This window comes from Oncorhynchus tshawytscha, linkage group LG26 (genome assembly GCF_018296145.1).
Source record: "Oncorhynchus tshawytscha isolate Ot180627B linkage group LG26, Otsh_v2.0, whole genome shotgun sequence".
NCBI classification, from domain to species: domain Eukaryota; kingdom Metazoa; phylum Chordata; class Actinopteri; order Salmoniformes; family Salmonidae; genus Oncorhynchus; species Oncorhynchus tshawytscha.
Genome location: NC_056454.1, coordinates 38053824 through 38080470, shown reverse-complemented (window position 1 = coordinate 38080470; position 26647 = coordinate 38053824). Strand labels below are relative to the sequence as shown.

The 26647-nt window shown below is 44.7% G+C and overlaps 1 protein-coding gene across 1 annotated transcript in view; it reads left to right on the top strand.

The window, feature by feature from the left end:
• The window catches only part of LOC112224860 (adenylate cyclase type 5-like), a 131423-nt gene extending 112258 nt beyond the window's left edge, over positions 1 to 19165 (top strand). Inside the window, exons 9-21 of the mRNA XM_042306910.1 lie at positions 1206 to 1228; positions 2264 to 2408; positions 3471 to 3568; positions 7920 to 8007; positions 13260 to 13376; positions 13628 to 13786; positions 14590 to 14765; positions 15219 to 15239; positions 15527 to 15659; positions 15725 to 15988; positions 17345 to 17549; positions 17779 to 17903; positions 18207 to 19165. Of these exons, the coding sequence (XP_042162844.1) occupies positions 1206 to 1228; positions 2264 to 2408; positions 3471 to 3568; positions 7920 to 8007; positions 13260 to 13376; positions 13628 to 13786; positions 14590 to 14765; positions 15219 to 15239; positions 15527 to 15659; positions 15725 to 15988; positions 17345 to 17549; positions 17779 to 17903; positions 18207 to 18335 (1683 nt within the window). The 3' untranslated portion in view covers positions 18336 to 19165. The remainder of the gene's footprint in view (positions 1 to 1205; positions 1229 to 2263; positions 2409 to 3470; positions 3569 to 7919; positions 8008 to 13259; positions 13377 to 13627; positions 13787 to 14589; positions 14766 to 15218; positions 15240 to 15526; positions 15660 to 15724; positions 15989 to 17344; positions 17550 to 17778; positions 17904 to 18206) is intronic.
• The last annotated feature ends 7482 nt before the right edge of the window (positions 19166 to 26647 follow it).

Sequence of the window (26647 nt, the reverse complement as noted above, 5' to 3'; positions counted from 1 at the left end):
TCAGTTGCTCTGTTTTGGTCTCTCTCTCTCTGTTTCTGTCTCTCTGTTTCTGTCTGTCTCTGTTGCTCTGTTTTGGTCTCTCTCTCTCTCTGCTCCTCTCTCTCTCTCCTCCTGTCTGTCTCTCTCTCTTCTCCTCCCCCTGCTCCTAAATTACACAGCAGCAGAGGTAGAGAAAGAGCAGAGATAGTGGGAGCAAGGAGCGAGGGAGCGTGACAGAGGGCATGAGGTAAAGAGAATGGGTCTGTGTGAGGGGAAAGGGAGTCACAGTGATAGTAGTTCCCACACTAGCCCCTGTCCTCCAACCTCGCAGCACTGCAGGGCAGGCAGAGGAGTGGAGATGACTTATGACTTGCTGACCACTGTGTTTCTGTCGTACATTCCTACTATGTCATTAATCACTGTTGTCCTATTCCATATAAAATAAAGAATGCTGGTATTTGGGGATGTTCCACCTCTATGTTTGTAGAGGGCAGTGGAATTGCTTATGTTATTATAAGATATTCAGACATTCTGTCCATGTCCAAAATAAAAAGCTTAGTTCAGCTTAGTTCACAATTAGGAAAATGTAGGAGTATAGATGGAACCTAGATTTGAAAAAAGGACGACTATCTACTAGAGACGTGTTAATGTTTCTTGGACCTGTACAGCACATTTGATCTCCTGCTGTTGTTGATATCTTCATCCAGTAGAGTGCACTGCAGGTCCGTGATACAGTAGATGTCGAAACTCTTCAGTTCACCTAATGTGTTGTTAATAAGACTGTCTTCTCTAAAACCACTATTGACTCATCTTCCTAGGAAGATGCCTGCCTGGCTAGCTGTTGTTCTCAACTTTGTGTGCATCCCAAATGGCATCATATTCCCTATATAGTGCACCACTTTTGACCAGAGCTTTATGGGTCCTGGTCAAAAGGAAGGGAATAGGGTGTCATTCGGGACACAATCCTTTGTTGTTGTTTTTCAGCATCTTTTACTGGGAGTTTGGGCAGAGAGGATGCTGGAAGAGGTGTCAGTCTCTTGTCTTGCTGGTTGAAGCAACTTCCATTTTCAGCCAACACCTGGCTGTGTGAATGGATTCTACCTCTTTCTCTTCAAAATAAACTGTAGCCCCACTTACGTTTCTCTGTTTGTAGCTGTTCCTGAAATTCAGTCATTTTCCAGTCAGGCAACAGTGTCTCTATTCTGCTCTTCTCTTCTGTCTTCCAGGGATTTGAAGACCCCAAGGACAAGTGAGTAGAGACCCCCATCTCCCCATCTCACCTCCTGTCAGTCAAGGTGTTGGGCAACCTTCTGCTGCAGGTCATGTTTTCAGGCTTTCTAAAGACAAAATAGCAGTGTCATAACCATAGATATTTTGACTTCTGGATAGGTATGTGGTAGTCAGAGAAATAAACTAATTATCTGGATAGGTATGTGGTAGTCAGAGAAATAAACTAATTATCTGGATAGGTATGTGGTAGTCAGAGAAATAAACTACTTATCTGGATAGGTATGTGGTAGTCAGAGAAATAAACTACTGTTGCTATAATACACAGAATTGCCATCAAAAACACAACCAGAACATCCAACTCACCAAATTGTAATTTTTCACTGGGTGAGGAGGGGATCCTGGAGATGTGATTGGCTGATCCAGTTGTCACTCAAGGGGATGGCCCATTTGCATACCATGCATACGTCACAAGTGCAGTCTGTATTCTCACCCTGAATATATCTCAATTTCAATCTCTTTATGTGATTCTATGTGCTCCTGTTGTTTACAAAGCATGTAAGAAATAAGATTTGATTTGATTGTCCCCATGCGTTGCCCTACGTGCTACAGACAGATCAATGTTCTTCAATGGGATTTGTTTCATCGTGACAGTCACTTTAGGACATCCATACCCATGAGTGTCAGTGAGTTCAGAGTCTTCCATACTCACTGTAACTTATGTCTGTGATTCATAAAACATTTGAATCACCTGGTTTGATCTTGTCCACTGATCCACTGACAATAGGCCAGATTGCCTCTAATCAATGCATTCAAACAATGCACTGCTGATTCAACGGCCGATTAGTCCAATCAAACAAACATAATGACAGTGGTTTGATGATCTTAATCACTTTGTTTATTATGGTGATGCAGTTCAGTGGTGCGGTGGTGAGTTAGCGGCTTGTGGTGGGCTAGTCCGCAGAGACACAGAGCTGAAGGACCTCTTGTGACGGCCTGAAACGGAAAACAAAAAAGTATCTCCTCGTCTTGTGTTATCTAGACATTTCATTTTCAGAAACACGCAGGAAAACCTGAACCCAGAAGACGAGGTGGACGAGTTCCTAGGCAGAGCCATCGACGCCAGGAGTATCGACCGGCTACGCTCGGAACACGTCAAGAAGTTCCTGCTGACCTTCAGAGAACCAGACCTGGAGAAGAAGGTAGTGCCGTCCTCCTCCAGGGAAATTCATCCACATAATCGGACTAAGGCCCTGTGTGAATCTTCTGGATAGATCTTCAGCAGTGGAAATGTCAGACAGACAGACAGACAGACAGACAGACAGACAGACAGACAGACAGACAGACAGACAGACAGACAGACAGACAGACAGACAGACAGACAGACAGACAGACACAGAGAGAGAGAGAGCAGAGAGGCCCCGTTTTCAACCTCCTCTCTTTCCCCTCTCCCTGTCAGTCTCTCTCGTCTGGGTAAATGGGCTGTATAGTGGCTACTTACAACAGATCCAAAGCCCGCTCTCAGTGTGTCAGCCCCCAGCCCGGTTTTCTGTGGGAGAGATAATCACTGACTTGGTCTTCCTCTATTACCTTTCATCTGAAAGATCTCATAATTCACCTCCTGAGCACCTATGCCAGAAGCACGCACACACGCACATGATTCATCTCCTGAGCACATCCTTTAGGCCCAGCCAGAGACACGGCTGCTTGTGGATGGATAGATGGATGAATAGATAGGTGGATGAATGAATAGATAGGTGGATGAATGAATAGATAGGTGGATGAATATAGATAGATAGATAGATAGATAGATAGATAGATAGATAGATAGATAGATAGATAGATAGATAGATAGATAGATAGATAGATAGATAGATAGATAGATAGATAGATAGATAGATAGATAGATAGATAGATAGATAGATAGATAGATAGATAGATAGATAGATAGATAGATAGATAGATAGATAGATAGATAGATAGATAGATAGATAGATAGATAGATAGATAGATAGATAGATGGATGGATGGATGGATGGATGGATGGATGGATAGATAGATAGATAGATAGATAGATAGATAGATAGATAGATAGATAGATGGATAGATGGATAGATAACCAGTAACATGCTGTTCTCACAGTGTGAGGCTGTTGTGTCCTCACATCAGTGGCACTAAAGTGTTTCAAGTGAGATGTGAAGCAGTCAGCAAGCCTATGGTTACCTTACTGCTCTTATATTTTTCCATTTCTATTTGTCCTTCAGTACTCCAAACAAGTGGACTCCAGATTTGGAGCGTACGTGGCCTGCGCCTCTCTCGTCTTCCTTTTCATCTGTTTCATCCAGATTGTCATTGTACCACAGTAAGTACTGAATCTCTCCTAGTTGATTCATACAGTACCATAACGCTGAATAATTTATTTACTAGTAAATCACAATGAATGTTTCCCATATCTTTTTATTAGAATTCACAGCACATTCACGCTACTCATTCCGTGGGTCAAATGCTCCTGCTACCTGTCTCTCCCTAACTGATTTGACCTGTGTTTTGTCTTACTGCTCTGCGTATTGCTTGTATCCACAGCACTAGCTTGCGAGTCATCTCCCGCTCCTACAGTCTATGTGCAGCCAGGATCCATATGTCCTCCACTTTCTCTCTGTTTATCGTACTGCTGTGTGATTCTGGTGTGTGATTCTGGTGTGTGATTCTGGTGTGTGATTCTGGTGTGTGATTCAGGTGTGTAATTTAGGTATGTGTTGCTTATGTGTGATTGCCAATTCACTGGCTGAGCTTGTTTTAGGGAGGTGGGGTGTGGGTTGTATTCACAAACTCACTATAGTTCATAGCAAATATTTAGCATGTTTACTGGAAGCAAAAACACCTCAAAGCTCAATGTGGAAGACGAGTATGTATCACTGCATTCCATGATCTATTCGATCAACATAAAGAGTTCTATAAAGATCTAATAGATCTGCAAGAAAATAACTTTAAATCCTTCCTGCAACTCTTAATTGATTCTAGCATCAATAACTTTAAATCCTTCCTGCAACTCTTAATGGATTCTAGCATCAATAACTTTAAATCCTTCCTGCAACTCTTAATGGATTCAAGCAACAATAACTTTAAATCCTTCCTGCAACTCTTAATTGATTCTAGCAACAATAACTTTAAATCCTTCCTGCAACTCTTAATTGATTCTAGCAACAATAACTTTAAATCCTTCCTGCAACTCTTAATTGATTCTAGCAACAATAACTTTAAATCCTTCCTGCAACTCTTAATGGATTCTAGCATCAATAACTTTAAATCCTTCCGCAATGCACGCTGACACGGTCGCCAGATGTACGGTGTTTCCTTCGACACATTGGGGCGGCTGGCTTCCGGGTTAAGCAGGCATTGTGTCAATAAGCAGTGCGGCTTGATTGGTTGGGTTGTGTTTCGGAGGACACACGGCTCTTGACCTTCACCTCTCCTGAGTCCATACGGGAGTTTCAGTAACCACCAGTTGGGGAGAAAAAGGGATGCTATGAACTTCAAATACAGTATGGATTTCACGCAGTCCGAGGTGGATTAGCTGAAGGGTGCGAATATCCCCAGCCAGGCCACATTCAAACCTGTCTCAGAAGATTTTGCAAAATTCCAAACAAAACTAGACAAACTCTCTTCCAAAGGAGATTACCTGGAAAATCAATCCAGGCTAAATAACGTTCTAATCCATGGAATCGAAGACGTTAAAATTGAAACTTGACATGACACAGAAGCCAAACTCCTGACAGGTCATCTGAAACTGGACCCTAAGCTCAGTGAGAGGGCGCACAGGAACGGCACCTTTTTTCCTGATGGACGGCCTTGATCTATATTGATGAAACTGCTCAGGTACAAAAACAAGGAGGAGATTCTCAAGAATGCCAAGTGCCTGAAGGGAACTAAGTTATTCATTAATGAAAGCTTCTTCAAAAAGGTACGCCTCAAAATGAACTGCTGCCACGACTAACTAAGGAAGGAAAGAGAGGCAACATCGCATACCTGAAGTAGGACCAGCTTGTCACCCCCCCCGCAGGGGACTCGGCTGTAGTCCGTTGATCTATCACATGGATTCATTTGATTCGACACACACATACCTACATATTTACTCTACCATGTGTTTCACCTAACCTCATGACCAAAAACACACACTGCTCTAAAGGTCCTAACCCTCTGAAGTCTTCAGTGGTGTTATGTTCCACAGGAAGTGCATCCCTATTGATGAGACCAACACAAATGTGTGGATGTATTGGACATGTGAGGCATGTAATTCTGTTTCCCTTTCACTCTCTGGATGATTCCCACTGTATATCTATCTTAGGATGTCAACCCTGATTACCTGGTCTTCAAACCATTTGATATTAATGAAGATAGTGATAAATAATGACTGTGTTGATCCAGATTAAAATGTCCTGAAATTTACCAAAGATGAGTCTATCAAGTGACTATTTGTAAGGGATTTCCTCCTCTTCGTCTGAAGAGGAGAGGCGAGAAGGATCGGAGGACCAATATGCGGCGTGGTAAGTGTCCATGGTTCCTTTTAATAAGAAACACTACACATGAACACGACTGAATACAAAAACAATAAACGTGGAACGAACGAAACCCAAAACAGTACCGTGTGGTGAAAAACACAGACACGGAAACAAACACCCACAAACAAACAGTGAAACAGGCTACCTAAGTATGATTCTCAATCAGAGACAACTAATGACACCTGCCTCTGATTGAGAACCATACTAGGCCGAAACATAGAAATCCCAAAATCATAGAAAAACAAACATAGACTGCCCACCCCAACTCACGCCCTGACCATACTAAATAATGACAAAACAACGGAAATAAAGGTCAGAACGTGACACTATTATAATGTTAGACTGCTATACAGGTTGTTAAATAGTTTATCTAATTCCAATACAAGCTTATTCAGTCTTCCTAAAAATCATGACCACCTTGTTCATTATCTGTCTTCTCTATGTGTTTTTTATTGTTGACCTTTCAGAAACATGGTTGAAACTGAAACCATGACAAGGCTTTATGACATGTCTCCTTATAATGCTGTTCACCACTGTAACATCAAGAGCGGGGGGTATGTTATTTGACGTGTATCGTTCAGCATTCAGGGCTCGAACCCCCCAGTTTATAATACAGCTTAAGTTACCCATATCTCATTTACTGCAATATTGGCTAGTACATATGCTTCCTACCTACACAAATGACTCATCACACAAAATATATTTGGAAGACTAGCCACCTCCTCTAACTACTTGGCTCCAACTGCCTCTGTGTTTGAGAAACTCAATATATTGTCTATCTACAACATGAATATTGTCCAATGATGCACTTTCATCAACAGATACTCATACCTTCCAGACAGCCTACCTGAACACTTCAAATCAATGGATTCAAAAGATTATACCAAGTCAATTCCATAATCCATGCATACAACATTAGACACTGCCATAACTCTAGTAGATACAGAGGTTCCATGCTCTGGAATTCCTATCTTCACATTGCCAAAATATCATCATCCCTCAATAACTTCAAACATAGACTAGAAGTCAGCCTGATGAACCAAACTACCCAGTAATATCCTTCCTTGTAACTTAAAGCTCTCTCTCTCTCTCACACACACACACACACACACACACACACACACACACACACACACACACACACACACGCACACGCACGCACGCACACACACACATACACTTTGTTTAACTGATTGATAACAACTTTTTTTGTACATATATTTGTATATTGGTTTTGTGGTGTAGTTTTCATATAAGCCCTTTTGGGCTTCCAACCTCACCTGCACACCATTTTTACCTGGTTTTTATCTGCACTATTTGGTCTTTCACTTGTTTTCTTTGGTGCAATTTTTTTCATTTTTTTGTTGTTGTATATGATTCACAACTTGGAGCCCTAGCTCTTTTTGGACTGAGGACAGGGCTTTGGGACTGAGGGCAGGACTTCGGGGATGAGGACAGGGCTTTGGGACTGAGGGCAGGGCTTTGGGGTTGAGTTGAGGAGACAAATATGACCTAGATGAGGCTGGTACCTGAGACAGGGGACCCAGGACAGGTAGTCCCAGACAGGCCCGTCACCACTGTTCCTCTCCTCTGCCAGGGGGCCTGATGGGTACCGCTGTGGCTGCTGGCTGTTTGTTCATTCTCAAGGGTGTCCCCCCCTTCCCATATATTTCTCTCTCACTCACTTTCTTTCACCTTATCAATATTTTCTTTAACATTCCTTTTTACTTATCCCCTCTTCCTCAATCCTTTTCTCTCACTAAGATATATTTACTGGTATTACTTTCTCTCTCTCTCTCTCTCTCTCTCTCTCTCTCTCTCTCTCTCTCTCTCTCTCTCTCTCTCTCTCTCTCTCTCTCTCTCTCTCTCTCTCTCTCTCTCACTCTCTCTCTCTCTCTCTCTCTCTCTCTCTCTCTCTCTCTCTCTCTCTCTCTCTCTCTCTCTCTCTCTCTCTCTCTCTCTCTCTCTCTCTCACTCTCTCTCTCTCTCTCTCTCTCTCTCTCTCTCTCTCTCTCTCTCACTCTCTCTCTCTCTCTCTCTCTCTCTCTCTCTCTCTCTCTCTCTCTCTCTCTCTCTCTCTCTCCCCCTCTCTCTCCCTCTCTCTCTCTCCCTCTCTCTCTCTCTCCCTCTCTCTCTCTCCCTCTCTCTCCTCAGCTCCACTCTGATGATTGGGTTCTATGTCACCTGTCTGATCATCCTGATGGCTGTCATGTTTGTCTCAGCAATCTACTCCTGTTTTGGGGTGAGTAACCATGGATTGAGGACAGCAGTACGTACCACCACATTTAATCAGGGCGACTGGAAACATGGCCGAATACAAACAGTGTAGTTATTCCCTCTGTAAGGCAATCAAACAAGCAAAGCGTCAGTATAGAGACAAAGTGGAGTCGCAATTCAACAGCTCAAACACGAGACGTATGTGGCAGGGTCTACAGGTAATCATGGACTATAAAGGGAAAACCATCCCCGTCGCTGATATCAATTTCTTGCTCCCAAACAAATTAAACAACGTCTTTACGCGCTTTGAGGACAATACAGTGCCACCAACACGGCCCGCTACCAAAGCCTGTGGGCTCTCCTTCTCCATGGCCGACGTGAGTAAAATATTTCAACGTGTTAATCCTCGCAAGGCTGCCCGCCCAGACAACTTCCCTAGCCGCGTCCTCAGAGCATGCGCAGACCAGCTGGCTGGTGTGTTTACGGACATATTCAATCAAACCCTATCCCAGTCTGCTGTCCCCACATGCTTCAATATGGCCACCATTGTTCCTATTCCCAAGAAAGCTAAGGTAACTGAACAAAATGACTATTGTCCTGTAGCACTCACTTCTGTCATCATGAAGTGCTTTGAGAGACTAGTCAAGGACAATATCACCTCCACCCTACCTGACACCCTAGACCCACTCAAATTTGCTTACCGTCCCAATTGTTCCACAGACGATGCATTCGCCATCACACTGCACACTGCCCTAACCCATCTGGACAAGAGGAATACCTATGTAAGAATGCTGTTCATTGACTATAGCTCAGCATTCAACACCATAGTACCTTCCAAACTCATCATTAAGCTTGAGACCCTGGGTCTCGACCCTGCCATGTGCAACTGGGTCCTGGACGTCCTGACGGGGCACCCCCAGGTGAAGGTAGCAAACAACATCTCCACTCCGCTGATCCTCAACACTGGGGCCCCACAAGCCCCTCCTGTACTCCCTGTTCACCCACGACTGTGTGGCCATGCACACCTCCAACTCAAGTCATCAAGTTTGTAGACAACACTACAGTGGTAGGCTTGATTACCAACAACGACGAGACGGCCTACAGGGAGGGGGTAAAAGGCCCTTGGAGTGTGGTGTCAGGATAATAACCTCTCACTCAATGTCAGCAAAGCAAAAGAGATGATCGTGGACTTCAGGAAACAGCGAAGGGAGCACCCCCCTATCCACATCGACGTGACAGCAGTGGAGAAGGTGGACATTTTTAAGTTCCTCTGTGTACATATCACCGACAAACTGAAATGGTCCACGCACACAGACAGCGTGGTGAATGCACAACAGCGCCTCTTCAACCTCAGGAGGCTGAAAAAGTGTGCCTTGTCACCGAAAACCATCACTAACCTTTACAGGGGCACAATTGAGAGCATCCCGTCGGGCTGAATCACTGCCTGGTACGGCAACTGCACCACCCACATCCGCAGGGCTCTCCAGAGGGTGGTGCCGTCTGCACAATGCATCACCAGGGGCAAACTACCTGCCCTCCAGGACACCTACACCACCCGATGTCAAAGGAAGGCCAAAAAGATCATCAAGGACAACAACCACCCGAGCTACTGCCTGTTAACCCCGCTTCCATCCAGAAGGCGAGATCAGTACAGGTGTATCAAAGCTGGGACAGATAGATAGAAGATATTTTTCAATCTATCTCAAGGCCAAAAGATTGTTAAACAGCCACCACTAGCACAGAGAGGCGGCTGCCTATCTACAGACTTGATAGTATTGGCCACTTTAATAAATTGAACACTAGTCACTTTAATAATGCCACTTTAAGAATGTTCACATATCTCACATTATTCATTTCATATGTACAGTTGAAGTCGGAAGTTTACATACACTTAGGTTGGAGTCATTAAAACTCATTTTTCAACCACTCCACAAATTTCTTGTTAACAAACTATAGTTTTGGCAAGTCAGTTAGGACATCTACTTTGTGCATCACACAGTAATTTTTTCAACAATTGTTTACACACAGATTATTTCACTTATAATTCACTGTATCACAATTCCAGTGGGTCAGAAGTTTACATACACTAAGTTGACTCTGCCTTTAAACAGCTTGGAAAATTCGAGAAAATTATGTAATGGCCTTCGAAGCTTCTGTTAGGCTAATTGACATCATTTGAGTCAATTGGAGGTGTACCTGTGGATGTATTTCAAGGCCTACCTTCAAACTCAGTGCCTCTTTGCTTGACATCATGGGAAAATCAAAAGAAATCAGCTAAGACATTAAAAAAAAAATTGTAGACCTCCAAGTCTGGTTCATCCTTTCCAAACACCTGAAGGTACCACGTTCATCTGTACAAACAATAGTATGCAAGTATAAACACCATGGGACCACGCAGCCGTCATACCGCTCAGGCACGAGACCCGTTCTGTCTCCTAGAAATGAACGTACTTTGGTGCAAAAAGTGCAAATCAATCCCAGAACAACAGCAAAGGACCTTGTGAAGATGCTGGAGGAAACAGGTACAAAAGTATCTATATCCACAGTAAAATGATTCCTATATCGACATAACCTGAAAGGCCGCTCAGCAAGGACGAAGCCACTGCTTCAAAACCGGCATAAAAAATACAGACTACGGTTTGCAGCTGCACATGGGGACAAAGATTGTACTTTTTTGAGAAATGTCCTCTGGTCTGATGAAACAAAAATAGAACTATTTTTCCACAATGACCATCGTTATGTTTGGAGGAAAAATGGGAGGCTTGCAAGCTGAAGAACACCATCCCAACCATGAAGCACAGGGGTGGCAGCATCATGTTGTGGGGGTGCTTTGCTGCAGGAGGGACTGGTGCACTTCACATAATAGATGGCATCATGAAGGAGGAAAATTATGTGGATATATTGAAGCAACATCTCAAGACATTAGTCAGGAAGATAAAGCTTGGTCGCAAATGGGTCTTCCAAATGGACAATGACCCCAAGCATATTTCCAAAGTTGCGGCAAAATGGCTTAAGGACAACAAAGTCAAGGTATTGTAGTGGCCATCACAAAGCCCTGTCCTCAATCCTATAGACCATTTGTGGGCAGAACTGAAAAAACGTGTGCGAACAAGGAGGCCTACAAACCTGACTCAGTTACACCAGCTCTGTCAGGAGGAATGGGCCAAATTTCACCCAACTTATTGTGGGAAGCTTATGGAAGGCTACCCAAAACATTTGACCCAAGTTAAACAAGTTAAAGCCAATGCTACCAAATACTAATTGAGTGTATGTAAACTTCTGACCCACTGGGAATGTGATGAAAGAAATAAAAGCTGAAATAAATCATTTCACATTCTTAAAATAAAGTGGTGATCCCAATGGACCTAAGACAGGGAATTTTTACTAGGAGTAAATGTCAGGGATTGTGAAAAACTGAGTTTAAATGTATTTGGCTAAGGTGTATTTAAACTTCAACTGTATATAACATATATTGTATTCTTCACTATCTATTCTTTACTATCTATTGCATCTTAGCCACTCTGTCACTGCTCATCCCTATATTTTATACTTATATATTCTTATCCCATTCCTTTACTAGATTGTGTGTATTAGGTTTTGTTGTGGAATTGTTAGATATGCCTGTTAGATACTGCTGCACTGTCGGATCTAGAAGCATAAGCATTTCGCTACACTCACAATAACATCTGCTAACCATGTGTAAGTGACCAATAAAATTTGATTTGATTTGAGTACTTGTGTTTTTCAAGGATTGTGTTTGTGTTCCCGAAGCCTCTGCATACTACGACGTCAATGTCCATACCACAATGTGCAACACCACTGCCCATCCATCCATCCATCCAATACCCACATAGCCACTTAGCCTGACGCGTCTCTGTGGCTGTCTGGGAATGTTGTATCATGCAGTATACATTTATAATATAGTCAGTGCTGTTATCCAGAGCGACTGACAGGCGCCGACAAGTGCCTTGCTCAGTGGCACGTCAACATATTTTTTACCTAGTTGGCTCAGGGATTCAAACCAGCGACCTTTCGCTTACTGGCTCCATACTCTTAACCTCTATGCTACCTGGTGCCCCTATAACATGTCTAATTTCACAGCATGACAGGGAAGAACACAAAGCAGGTAAACCTGCGAGGTGGATGGTGTTGATCTTCCCGGCCCTGAGAGCAGCAGTCCCCTGTAGAGTCAGACTGCTCAGTGAGGCATCTAGAGAGGAAATGGCATCTAATTGGGCGAAAGATTAACGTGGATGTAAACTCACTTTAGGGGTGTTACTGTTTTGTCAGTTGTGGACATTTGTGATCGACGGCAGCGATCTGATGATGTTATAGCTGTTGTTGTTGTTCCTGGAGCGCCCTCTGGGTATTTCATTTCCTGCTGTCTCCTCATTGGGAAATGGCCAGCTTGGGGGGATGAAATAGGCCCGAAATAATATTGGAAACAAGAAGAAGAAGAACAGGCACTTGATCTTCTGTAGTTGAGGGATTTGTGATGAATATTGTCATTGTAGCACTGTAAGCTTTGGAAAACGGAGGGGTTTAGAATTCCAAAGAGGATTCTTTATAACTCCCCAGGTCAAATACCATCCACCAAATCAGTGCGTTTTGCATCCCTTTGATATTTTAAGGAGAAATTGTGCACCAATATTGAATTTTAAAAGCCTCTTATATAGACTACATGAAAAATTCGAACTCTCATTTTAATATGTATAACTATTCATTTTTAAATACCTTTTCCAAAAGAAACATTGAACATCTAAAAGTAAAATCCTAGTGTAAAAGCAGGTGAGCTGGTTCTACTCTTTATGGACATTTTCTTTTACATCAACCCTGTTACTTTATTTGGCCCTTAATAGGCCCCTACTGTAGCCATTTTTATTTAACTTCCTGAGATTGGAACACATGTTTAATATTAAGTTAAACATGTGCTCTTCATGATAGTGTATTCAAATGAAGTGAAATAAACTTCTATTTTTTCACCAATTCACACTATTCAAAAGGAACCTAACTGGTGGAACTATCAGTCTAGACTACCATTATGAAACAAATCAGATCACATTGTTTACATGTTGAAAATACTGCATGCTTGATCCTGGCATTGCAAGGATTCTGGTTTTGTGGGAAAGGGGTAGGCATCACTTCTACCAGCATGTGTCAAATTGCACCCACAGTCATACCTGGGATTGTTGGCTGTAGGATACAAACATAACGCTCTCTAGTAACCCAAAATACTTGAGACTGACCTACTAACCATACCCCCCTCCCCGGGGACAGTTTTTCCCAGTGTCTCTACAGACTCTGTCCAAGATGATAGTCCAGTCCAGACTCAACAGCACCCTGGTGGGAGTCTTCACCATCCTCCTGATCTTTCTCTCTGCCTTCATCAACATCGTAAGTCCCTGAGCCTCCACTCCAAATGGTTGCACAGATCATTTGAAGGTGTAAAAAGAGTGTCTGACATCTGTGGTCATCCTACGTAAAGTCTCCAGGGTTGTGTTAATTAGGGCACTTCGTAGCAGAACGGAAAACAAAAAGTATTTATTATTGGACAGAAGTTCAGACATTTTGTGCCTACTAAACACTACCCAGTTTTCATTCATAATCATGTGAACCCCCTTTGACCTCTGTCCTCTGCCCCCTAGTTCACCTGCAGTACTGGAGACCTGAGGGAGTGTCTGAGCTGGGAACTGAACATCAGTCGCAGCAGTGTGAACGCCTGCCATGCACGCAGCCTCAACTACACCCTCGAATCACTGGACGGCTTCTGTGGCAGCCCCTCACCCAACTGCAACTTCCCTGAGGTGTGTGTGTAAAAAAAACATATATAAACAACAATATAAATAGAAGAAGCTAGGCTTGAGCAGTCATTCTCACTGTACTGATTATATGCCAGAAGTGGCCAATACTTTTCACAATGGTTATGCTAAAACATTTGCAAATGTTTGACATCTCTCTCTCTATGTCTCCCTCGCCCCTCATCTCTACATCCCTGTCCCCCATCCACCCACCCTCCCTCCCTGTTCCCCCTCCCTCTCTCTCTCTTCCTCCCTGTTCCCCATCCCTCTCTCTCTCTTCCTCTCTTCCTCCCTGTTCCCCCTCCCTCTCTCTCTCTTCCTCCCTGTTCCCCATCCCTCTCTCTCTCTCTCTCTCTTTCTCCCTGTTCCCCCTCCCTCTCTCTGTTCCCCATCCCTCTTCCTCCCCTCCCTGTTCCCCCTCCCCTCTCTCTCTCTCTCTTCCTCCCTGTTCCCCCTCCCTCTCTCTCTCTCCCTGTTCCCCCTCCCTCTTCCTCCTTCCTCCCTGTTCCCCATCCCTCTCTCTCTCTCTCTTCCTCCCTGTTCCCCATCCCTCTCTCTCGCTCTCTTCCTCCCTGTTCCCCCCCTCCCTCTCTCTCTCTCTCTTCTCCCTGTTCCCCTCTCTCTCTCTCTTCCTCCCTGTTCCCCATCCCTCCCTCTCTCTCTCTTCCTCCCTGTTCCCCATCCCTCTCTCTCTCTCTTCCTCCCTGTTCCCCCTCCCTCTCTCTCTCTCTCTTCCTCCCTGTTCTCCCTGTTCCCCCTCTCTCTCTCTTCCTCCCTGTTCCCCATCCTCTCTCTCTCTCCCGCTGTAGTACTTCTCTTCCTGTGTGTTGTTGACCCTGCTGGCCAGCTCGGTTTTCCTACAGGTCAGCAGTATAGGTAAACTCCTACTCATGCTCTTCATGGAGATCTTCTACATCCTCATCATGGAGGTGCCAGAGGTCAGCCTGTTCGACAACGTAGACCTGCTGGTCATGGCCAACGCTATGTGAGTAGTTTAGAACACCCATTAGCATGCAGGTACAGCAAGGTACCAAACAAAGTCATGAAAGGAAGATAGATAACCGATGAGTCAATAGTATTTTATGCTAATGTTCTTCAGAGTGAAGCACTAGAGTGTCGGCTGTCTCATATGTTTGTTTACTGATGTACACCTAGCTTTAGATATGATGGACGAGAACAACTCTGGCCTGTGTAAATTGCCCAGTCGGTAAATGTTAGATTGAGGTGAAAGGTATTGATGGGTGGACTGATGCTTTGCTCTAACCCATGCTATTTATTCACGACAAGCAGATTTAAATTAAAACCTGTCCTGAGTTGACTTAATGTAATGGATGACTGTTGGTTAGGTCAGGTCCTGTCTATGGTTATCCGTCTTCAGATGGAGTGGGTTCAGTTGCCTCTCTCCCTAAAATGTTATTTCTTTGTTTTCTCTTCACAGTGAGCACATAAATGGAACAAGGTGAGATTTATGTAGCTTAACACTATTAAACCACTGGAAACAAATTGAAATGCACAAATTGATTGAGATCAATTGTATCCAATATGCTGTAGCTTCAATGCATCATGTAGATCTTCCTGGCACTTCATATGCCTCAGGTAGTTAGATAACATTGATAAACAGTGTTGTGACCTTGTATATTGTTTAGTAATAGTATGTAGTATCTAGCCTCATTGAATAACATAGATTAAAGAGTGCGGTGGCCTCAGGCCTGTAGTTGATCTTTGGTATCTGTCCTCTCTGTCCAGCTGTGTGATGGACTCTAAGGTCCCTCTGAAGATCATGACTCCTGTCGTCATCACTGTCTTCGTCCTGGCTTTGTATCTACACGCCCAGCAGGTGGAGTCCACAGCCAGACTCGACTTCCTCTGGAAACTACAGGTAGGTGTGTGTGTTTGTGTGCCATCCAAGGTCATTGATACCTCCTTGACCCTCCCTCCCTCCAGGCCACAGAGGAGAAAGAGGAGATGGAGGAGCTACAGGCTTACAACCGTCGCCTCCTCCACAACATCCTCCCCAAAGACGTGGCTGCTCACTTTCTGGCGCGAGAGCGTCGGAACGACGAGCTCTACTACCAGTCCTGTGAGTGTGTGGCCGTCATGTTCGCCTCGATCTCCAACTTCTCTGAGTTCTACATAGAGCTGGAGGCCAACAACGAAGGAGTGGAGTGTCTCAGGCTGCTCAACGAGATCATTGCAGATTTTGACGAGGTGAGAAGGGAGTGGGGAGAGAGAGGTATGAGGATGGGGGAGAGGTATGAGAATGGGGGTGGAGGAGAGATGATGAGGATGGGGGAGGAGGAGAGGGGGGGGAGGTATGAGGATGGGGGGGAGGAGAGAGGTATGAGGGGGGGGATGGGGGGAGGGGGAGGAGGAGAGAGGTATGAGAATGGGGGAGGAGGAGAGAGGTATGAGAATGGGGGAGGAGGAGATGAGGGAGAATGGGGAGGAGGAGATAGGTATGAGAATGGGGAGGAGGAGGAGGTATGAGAATGGGGAGGTGGAGGATGAGAATGGGGGGAGGAGGAGAGAGGTATGGGGAATGGGGATGAGGGGAGAGGGAGAGAGTGTGAGGATGGGGAGGAGGAGGAGAGAGGTGTGAGGATGGGGGGGGAGGAGAGAGGGTATGAGAATGGGGAGGAGGAGAGAGGTGTGAGGATGGGGAGGAGGAGAGAGGTGTGAGGATGGGGGAGGAGGAGAGGTATGAGGATGGGGGAGAGAGGTGTGAGAATGGGGGAGGGAGGTGTGAGGATGGGGGAGGGGGAGAGAGGTGTGAGGATGGGGGAGGAGGAGAGAGGTGTGAGGATGGGGGAGGAGGAGAGAGGTGTGAGGATGGGGGAGGAGGAGAGAGGTGTGAGGATGAGGAAGGAGAAGAGAGGTATGAGGATGGAGAGGAGGAGAGGGTGTGAGAATGGGGAATCAGGAGAGAGAGATGGGGATGGGGAGGAGGAGAGAGATGTGAGGATGGGGGAGGAATGAGGATGGGGAGTAGAGAGGGGTATGAGAATGGAGAGGAGGAGAGAGGTATGAGGAGGGGGGAGGAGGAGAGAGGTATGAGGATGGGGAGTAGAGTTAAAGTTGTGAGGATGGGGAGGAGGAGAGGTATGGGGAAGGAGGATGGGGAGGAGAAGAGAGAGGTATGAGGATAGGGAGGAGGATAGAGGTATGAGGAAGATATGATATGTGGAAGGGAGGAGATGGATATGTGGATGGGAGGAGGGAGAGAGGTATGAGGATGGGCGGAGGGAGAGAGGTATGAGGATGGGGGGGAAGGGGAGAGAGATGAAGAGAGAGAGGGAGTGGAGTGTCCACCTGCTCATTGAGATTACCACAGAATTTAACAAGGTGAGAGGGGCCTTTCTCTCTCTCTCTCTGTGTGTGTGTGTGTGTGTTTACACTGACCATATGTTCTGTCCCATTACTCCTAATATTACTAAAGTATTGGCACTAGTGACTATTATTGGACCCTGTTATGTTGAAATAGAGCTAACAATATCAATGCTATTAACCCAAGTTAACTAACTAGTAAATGTCTTTCACTTCCCTATTGTCCTCCTCTCCCCCCAGATCATCAGTGAGGACCAGTTCCGCCAGCTGGAGAAGATAAAGACCATCGGCAGTACCTACATGGCAGCCTCTGGCCTCAACGACTCTACCTACGACAAGGAAGGCCGCTCACACATCAGAGCCCTCGCAGACTACGCTATGAGACTCATGGATCAGATGAAGTACATTAACGAACACTCCTTCAATAACTTCAAGATGAAGATCGGTAAAGCTGCCTCTGGGAAAGATTATTTTGTTGCCTTGTTCATTTTGATGTGAATTCATGAGAAGAACGATATCCTTAAGCAGTAGTGCCTCACAAAGTCTATAATGAGTAATGGAATTAATGTGACCTCACCAGGGAAAAGTCTGCTGAGCGATAAAAAAAAATATATTGAACATACTGTATATATTGTTAAAAACATGCTGAACCATGTCCCTCTCCACCGGTGCAGGTCTGAACATGGGTCCGGTGGTGGCTGGGGTGATCGGGGCCAGGAAGCCCCAGTATGACATCTGGGGGAATACCGTCAACGTGGCCAGCCGCATGGACAGCACCGGTGTACCTGAGCGGATCCAGGTAACTCAGACACAGCACAGAAGAAACTGATAACACGCCAAGAATTTCTATTGTGACTTTATTGTAACTATGATGAAGACCTAAGGGTCGAAACATCGTCAATAAAGCACATGGAAGCATAGATTGCAGTGTGAACTCTTTTTTTACCTTGTGTCGATCTTTTACAATATTATAATTTGGCAGTGTGAAATGGCAGGTAGTGTGCTTATGATCAAGATATGTGAACACTGCTGTCCTCTGTGTGACTTCATGACTACCTTTCTTTTCCTCTCTCTCTCCTTCCTCTGGCCTTTCTCCCACCAGGTGACCTCTGACCTGTACAACGTGCTGAACTCCTATAACTACACACTAGAGTGCCGAGGCCTCGTCAAGGTGAAGGGTAAAGGAGAAATGCAGACCTACTTCCTCACTGGAGGACCTCCCAGCAGTTAACACCCAGGCTGTGTCCCAAATGGAAACCTATTCCCTATATAGTACACTACTTTTGACCAGGGACATAGGGCTCTGTTTAAAAGTAGTGCACTATATAGGAAATTGGGTGCCATTTCAGACACAGCCTATTCAGAAGCAGCCCCAGTAACAGGCTGACACTGGTGCAGGAAAAGGCTGAGAGGAGAGGGGTGATTGGACTAAAGGGGGCTGACCCCCCCCTCCCCCAAGTCTTTGACGAGCAGGCCCATGGACCTGTGTTAGCTTGGGGAACTGACTGCCCCCCACCAACACCCCTTGTCCTAGGTTTATCTCCTCCCTACCTGCAGAGGTCAGACTCCGATTGGACCAGAGTGAAGGAGACCCCACCCAGCCTCCTCTCGGCTTGGGGGAAAGAGACAGGGAGGAGCTTAGAGGGCCTGGGTTCTCTGAAGAGACCAAAGAAATCCCATCAGACTACAGCAGACAGAGACACATTGTGACAGCAGCATTCTCTCAAGGTCTTATTTCTATAGGTCATAGTGTGAGTTAAGGAACGGCTAAAAGCCAATCATCTCGCAGTCCTGTAGATCTCTAAGTTTTTCTGTGGAAATCGATCCAATATGTGTGTCTTCATAGACATTCTGCTGAAAGATCCAAGTCGCTCTAAACAAAACCTGCATGAAGACACTGAAACCCATATAAACACGTAAAACATTCTGAAAGTATTCAGGCCCCTTCGCCTTTTCCACATTTGATTGTGTTAGACTTTTTCTAAAATGGATTAAATAAAACATGTCCTCATCAGTCTACACACAATACCCCATAACGACAAAGCGAAACCAGGTTTTTAGAAATGTTTGCAAATGTATTCAAAATAAAAAACTGACAAACCTTATTTACGTAAGTATTCAGACCCTTGAGATAAGGTAAATCCTGTTTCCATTGATCATCCTTGAGATGTTTTTCAACTTGGAGTCCACCTGTGGTAAATCCAATTGATTGGACGTGAGGCACAGATCTGGGGAAGGGTAGCAAAACATTGCTGCAGCCTTGAAGGTCCTCAAGAACACAGTGGCCTTCATCATTCTTAAATGGATGAAGTTTGGAACAACCAAGACTCTTCCGAGAGCTGGCCGCCCAGCCAAACTGAGCAATCGGGGTATCTCCAAGCGGGCTGTCAAAAGCCACCTAATGGACTCTCAGACCAGGAGAAAAAAGATTATTTGGCCTGAATGCCAAGCGTCATGTCTGGAGGAAACCAGGACCGCTCACACCTGGCCAATACCATCCCTACGGTGAAGCATGGTGGTGGCAGCATCATGCTGTGGCAATGTTTTTCAGTGGCAGCGACTGGGAGACTATTCAGGATCGAGGGAAAGATGACCGGAGCAAAGTACAGAGAGATCCTTGATGAAAACCTGGTCCAGAGTTCTCAGGACCTCAGACTGGTGCGAAGGTTTACCTTTCAACAGGACAACGGCATTAAGCACACAGCCAAGGAGTGGCTTTGGGACAAGTCTCTGAATGTCCATGAGTGGCCCAGCCAGAGCACGGACTTGAACCTGATCAAACATCTCTGGAGACCTGAAAATAGCTGTGCAGCCACGTTCCCCATCCAACCTGACAGAGCTTGAGATGATCTGCTGAGAGAAAAAAATGGGAGAACTCCCCAAATACAGGTGTGCCAAGTTTGTAGCGTCATACCCAAGAAAACTTGAGGCTGTAATCACTGTCAAAGGTGCTTCAACAAAGTACTGCGTAAAATGGTCGGAATACTTATGTAAATGTGATATTCCCATTTTCCAACAAAAAAATTCCAAACCTGCTTTTTGCTTTGTCCTTATGGCTTATTGTGTGTAGATTGATGAGGGTGAAAAACTATTGAATCCAATTTTAGAATAAGGCTGTATGTAACAGAATGTGGAAACGTCAAGGGGTCAGAATACTTTGAATGTACTGTAATATACAGTACCAGTCAAAAGTTTGGACACACCTACTCATTCAAGATTTGCTTCATTTTTACTATTTTCTGCATTGTACAATAATAGTGAAGACATCAAAACTATGAAATAACACAAAGGGAATCATGTGGTAACCAAAAAAATTGTTAAACAAATCAAAATATATTTTAGATTTTAGATTCTTCAAAGTAGCCACCCTTTGACTTGATGACAACTTTGCACACTCTTGGCATTCTCTCAACCACCTTCACAAGGAATCATTTTCCAACAGCCTTGAAGGGGTTCCCACATATGCTGAGCACTTGTTGCCTGCTTTTCCTTCACTTTGCAGTCCAACTCATCCCAAACCATCTCAATTGGTTTGAGGTCGGGTGATTGTGGAGGTCAGGTCATCTGAACCAGCACTCCATCACTCTCCTTCTTAGTTAAATAGCCCTTACACAGCCTGGAGGTGTGTTGGGTCATTGTCCTGTTGAAAAACAGATGATAGTCACACTAAGCGCAAACCAGATGGGATGGTATATCGCTGCAGAATGCTGTGGTAGCCATGCTGGTTAAGTGTGCCTTGAATTCTAAATAAATAGGAACCACACATGCGGAGAACATCTCACAAAGACACGGCATCTCAAATATGGACTCATCAGACCAGAGGACATATTTCCACCAGTCTAATGCCCATTGCTTATGTTTCTTGGCCCAAGCAAGTCTCTTATTATTGGTGTCCTTTAGTAGTGGTTTCTTTGCAGCAATTCGACTATGAAGGCCTGACTCCTCTGAACAGTTAATGTTGAGATGTATCTGTTACTTGAACTCTGTGAGGTGCAGTTAATTGTCGATTTCTGAGGCTGGTAACTGTGCTGCGGAGGATAAGTTCATTAGAGGTAACTCTGGGTCTTCCTTTCCTGTGGCGGTGCTCATGAGAGCCAGTTTCATCATAGCGCTTAATGGTTTTTGCGACTGCACTTGAAGAAATGTTCAAAGTTCTTCAGATTTTCCATATTGACTGACCATGTCTTAAAGTAATGATTGACTGTCGTTTCATGAAGCTGGTTGAGAGAATGCAAAGATGTCAAGGCAAAAGGGTGGCTACTTTGAAGAATCTCAAAGATAAAATGTTACGATTTTAACACTTTTCTGGTTACTACATGATTCCATGTGTTATTTCATAGTTTTGATGTCTTCACTATTATTCTACAATGTATAAAATAGTAAAAATAAAGAAAAACCCTTGAATGAGTAGTTGTGTTCCAACTTTTAATTGGTACTTTATATATATATACAGTACATCTGGAAAAAAGTGTTTTTTGTTCATACAGTCCATGTATGCTGTCTTTGTATACTTGAGTGGTACAGATATTACAATTCTCCAAACCATGGGTACACTATGTACTAACATTGCCAGCCAGCACAGAAGCACTATCAAACCTTTTACTGGAGTTGGTCAGATAGGAAGGAGCAGTGTGTTTCATCTCTAGTAGGGAGCCTTGGTGGGCCGTGTTAACCTGGCTGGCTACTTGAACGACCAGTGAGACTGCTCTGTTCAGTGTGAGTTTACAGAGCTCTACACTATACAACACACATCATGCAACCACAGGGGCAAAAACACACAGACATATGCTAGCCACACATACACGCACATAGACACACATACATGCACATAGACGCACATAGACATGCACATAGCCGCGCACATAGACATGCACATAGACGCACATAGACATGCACATAGCCGCGCACATAGACATGCACATAGACATGCACATAGACATGCACATAGACATGCACATAGACATGCACATAGACATGCACATAGACATGCACATAGACATGCACATAGACATGCACACATAGACATGCACATAGACATGCACATAGACATGCACATAGACATGCACATAGACATGCACATAGACATGCACATAGACATGCACATAGACATGCACATAGACATGCACATAGACATGCACATAGACATGCACATAGACATGCACATACATGCACATAGACATGCACATACATGCACATAGACATGCACATACATGCACATAGACATGCACATACATGCACATAGACATGCACATAGACATGCACATACATGCACATAGACATGCACGTACATGCACATAGCCGCACATAGACATGCACATAGACATGCACGTACATGCACATAGCCGCACGTACATGCACATAGACATGCACATAGCCGCACGTACATGCACATAGCCGCACATACATGCACATAGCCGCACGTACATGCACATAGACGCACATACATGCACATAGCCGCACATAGACATGCACATAGCCGCACGTACATGCACATAGCCGCACGTACATGCACATAGCCGCACGTACATGCACATAGCAGCACATATACATGCACGTACATGCACATAGCCGCACATACATGCACATACACGCACATGCACATACACGCACATACACGCACATACATGCACATAGACACATACATGCACATAGACGCACATACACGCACATAGACGCATGCACATAGACGCACATACATGCACATAGACACACATACATGCACATAGACGCACATACATGCACATAGACACACATACATGCACATATACATGCACATAGACACACATACATGCACATAGACACACATGCTTTAACTGACGACACTCAACTGAGGATGTCAACGAAAAGTTTTGTATTTGACATTTTGTATTTTGACTCAAACACCAAACCCTATCAGATATTTTAGATTCTATATTTTGTACATTAATATATTAGAGAGAAGTATCTATAAATAAACATGTATTCGGATGTACATAGCTGACCGAGACCCATTACAATCATGCAAGGTGTGGACGATTCCTTTTCTGTCCCATCACTGTATTCTTCATTCTTTCTAGTTCACCTGCTTTTTCCACACATTTGGTTTGAATATCAAGCAGTTGCCTGCACTTGTGGCAAGGCATCCCCTGACATTGTCTTTTAGATGAATAACCCCCTGCAGTCAGTCCATGTCATCGATAGAGACTCTCTATGAAGCCATCCCACCAACCCTGGCTCAATCAAATGTTATGACCCAATGAATGTCCAGTTTTCTCCAATGAGGCCTTTATACTTGTCTATACTGATGATGACATCATCCTTATGTTAAACAATATGAGGAATAGCTTGTGGGAGTCCATGTGGAGATGCTTCCTTTTTACCTTGGACCTGCTGTATATTGTTATCCCCATTGGGGTTGCACAATTCCAGTAACTCTGCAAAAATTCCCAGGTTTTTCTAAAATACTGGTTGGAAGATTCCTGGAATCAGGAGGGAATAAGCAGGAAATCCAGTAAACTTCCAACAGAGATTTCTAGAAAACCTGGGAATTTGGGGAGTGACTGGAATTTTGCAAACCCTATCCCCCTTCTTCTGTTTCTGGTAGAGCAGCCCCATCAGTGTAACAGCATACTGTGGTATCTTCATATGTTTCAGGTAGAGCAGCCCCATCAGTGTAACAGCATACTGTGGTATCTTCATCTGTTTCTGGTAGAGCAGCCCCATCAGTGTAACAGCATACTGTAGTATCTTCATCCGTTTCTGGTAGAGCAGCCCCATCAGTGTTACAGCATACTGTGGCATCTTCATCCGTTTCTGGTAGAGCAGCCCCATCAGTTTTACAGCATACTGTGGTATCTTCATCTGTTTCTGGTAGAGCAGCCCCATCAGTGTAACAGCATACTGTAGTATCTTCATCTGTTTCTGGTAGAGCAGCCCCATCAGTGTTACAGCATACTGTGGTATCTTCATCTGTTTCTGGTAGAGCAGCCCCATCAGTGTTACAGCATACTGTGGTATCTTCATCTGTTTCTGGTAGAGCAGCCCCATCAGTGTAACAGCATACTGTGGTATCTTCATCTGTTTCTGGTAGAGCAGCCCCATCAGTGTAACAGCATACTGTAGTATCTTCATCTGTTTCTGGTAGAGCAGCCCCATCAGTGTAACAGCATACTGTGGTATCTTCATATGTTTCAGGTAGAGCAGCCCCATCAGTGTAACAGCATACTGTGGTATCTTCATCTGTTTCTGGTAGAGCAGCCCCATCAGTGTAACAGCATACTGTAGTATCTTCATCTGTTTCTGGTAGAGCAGCCCCATCAGTGTTACAGCATACTGTGGTATCTTCATCAGTTTCTGGTAGAGCAGCCCCATCAGTTTTACAGCATACTGTGGGATCTTCATCTGTTTCTGGTAGAGCAGCCAAAACAGTGTAACAGCATACTGTGGTATCTTCATCTGTTTCTGGTAGAGCAGCCCCATCAGTGTTACAGCATACTGTGGTATCTTCATCTGTTTCTGGTAGAGCAGCCCTTCAGTGTAACAGCATACTGTGGTATCTTCATCTGTTTCTGGTAGAGCAGCCCCATCAGTGTTACAGCATACTGTGGGATCTTTGTCTTATCCTACATCTGATGTCATCATTCTAATTTAGTCTTTCCCGTCATCAAACAACTACTTACAGTGACAATATTGGTGATTTGGGTACCAATTAGTTCTTGAGAAGCAGTCTGTCTGTTTGGATTGTCACTTTGTACCCCGAGGTACGTGTGGATAGGAAGAATGTCTTGGCGCTCTATTCATTCTGGGTGACAGATAGCCTAGTGGTTAAGAGCATGCCTGAACAGCCCCTCTAAAAACTCAAAGTCCAAAACGAACAAAAACATCACAAAAGGCGTCATAATACACTGCTCAGAAAAATAAAAGGGAACACTAAAATAACATCCTAGATCTGAATGAAATATTCTTATTAAATACTTTTTTCTTTACATAGTTGAATGTGCTGACAACAAAATCACACAAAAATGATCAATGGAAATCAAATATCAACCCATGGAGGTCTGGATTTGGAGTCACACTCAAAATTAAAGTGGAAAACCACACTACAGGCTCATCCAACTTTGATGTAATGTCCTTAAAACAAGTCAAAATGAGGCTCAGTAGTGTGTGTGGCCTCCACGTGCCTGTATGACCTCCCTACAATGGGCATGCTCCTGACGAGGTGGCGGATGGTCTCCTGAGGGATCTCCTCCCAGACCTGGACTAAAGCATCTGCCAACTCCTGGACAGTCTGTGGTGCAACGTGGCGTTGGTGGATGGAGCGAGACATGATGTCCCAGATGTGCTCAATTGGATTCAGGTCTGGGGAACAGGCGGGCCAGTCCATAGCATCAATTCCTTCCTCTTGCAGGAACTGCTGACACACTCCAGCCACATGAGGTCTAGCATTGTCTTGCATTAGGAGGAACCCAGGGCCAACCGCACCAGCATATGGTCTCACAAGGGGTCTGAGGATCTCATCTCGGTACCTAATGGCAGTCAGGCTACCTCTGGCGAGCACATGGAGGGCTGTGCGGCCCCCCAAAGAAATGCCACCCCACACCATGACTGACCCACTGCCAAACCGGTCATGCTGGAGGATGTTGCAGGCAGCAGAACGTTCTCCATGGCGTCTCCAGGCTCTGTCACGCCTGTCACATGTGCTCAGTGTGAACCTGCTTTCATCTGTGAAGAGCGCAAGTAGCGAATTTGCCAATCTTGGTGTTCTCTGGCAAATGCCAAACGTTCTGCAGGGTGTTGAGCTGTAAGCACAACCCCCACCTGTGGACGTCAGGCCCTCATACCACCCTCATGGAGTCTGTTTCTGACCGTTTGAGCAGACACATGCACATTTGTGGCCTGCTGGAGTTCATTATGCAGGGCTCTGGCAGTGCTCCTCCTGCTCCTCCTTGCACAAAGGCGGAGGTAGCGGTCTTGCTGCTGTGTTGTTGCCCTCCTACAGCCTCCTCCACATCTCCTGATGTACTGGCCTGTGTCCTGGTAGCGCCTCCATGCTCTGGACACTACGCTGACAGACACAGCAAACCTTCTTGCCACAGCTCGCATTGATGTGCCATCCTGGATGAGCTGCACTACCTGAGCCACTTGTGTGGGTTGTAGACTCCTTCTCATGCCACCACTAGAGTGAAAGCACCGCCAGCATTCAAAAGTGACCAAAACATCAGCCAGGAAGCATAGGAACTGAGAAGTGGTCTGTGGTCACCACCTGCAGAACCACTCATTTATTGGGGGTGACTTGCTAATTGCCTATAATTTCCACCTGTTGTCTATTCCATTTGCACAACAGCATGTGTTGCTTCCTAAATGGACAGTTTGATTTCACAGAAGTGTGATTGACTTGGAGTTACAATGTGTTGTTTAAGTGTTCCCTTTATTTTTTTCAGCAGTGTATATGCAGAAACTCTTCCAAACCGTTTTGGCTGGGAAGCATGCAGACGCCTTAAAGCAGGAACATAGACTTTAAATTTAATTCATGATGTAACACTCAACTTCAATGATATGGTTTAA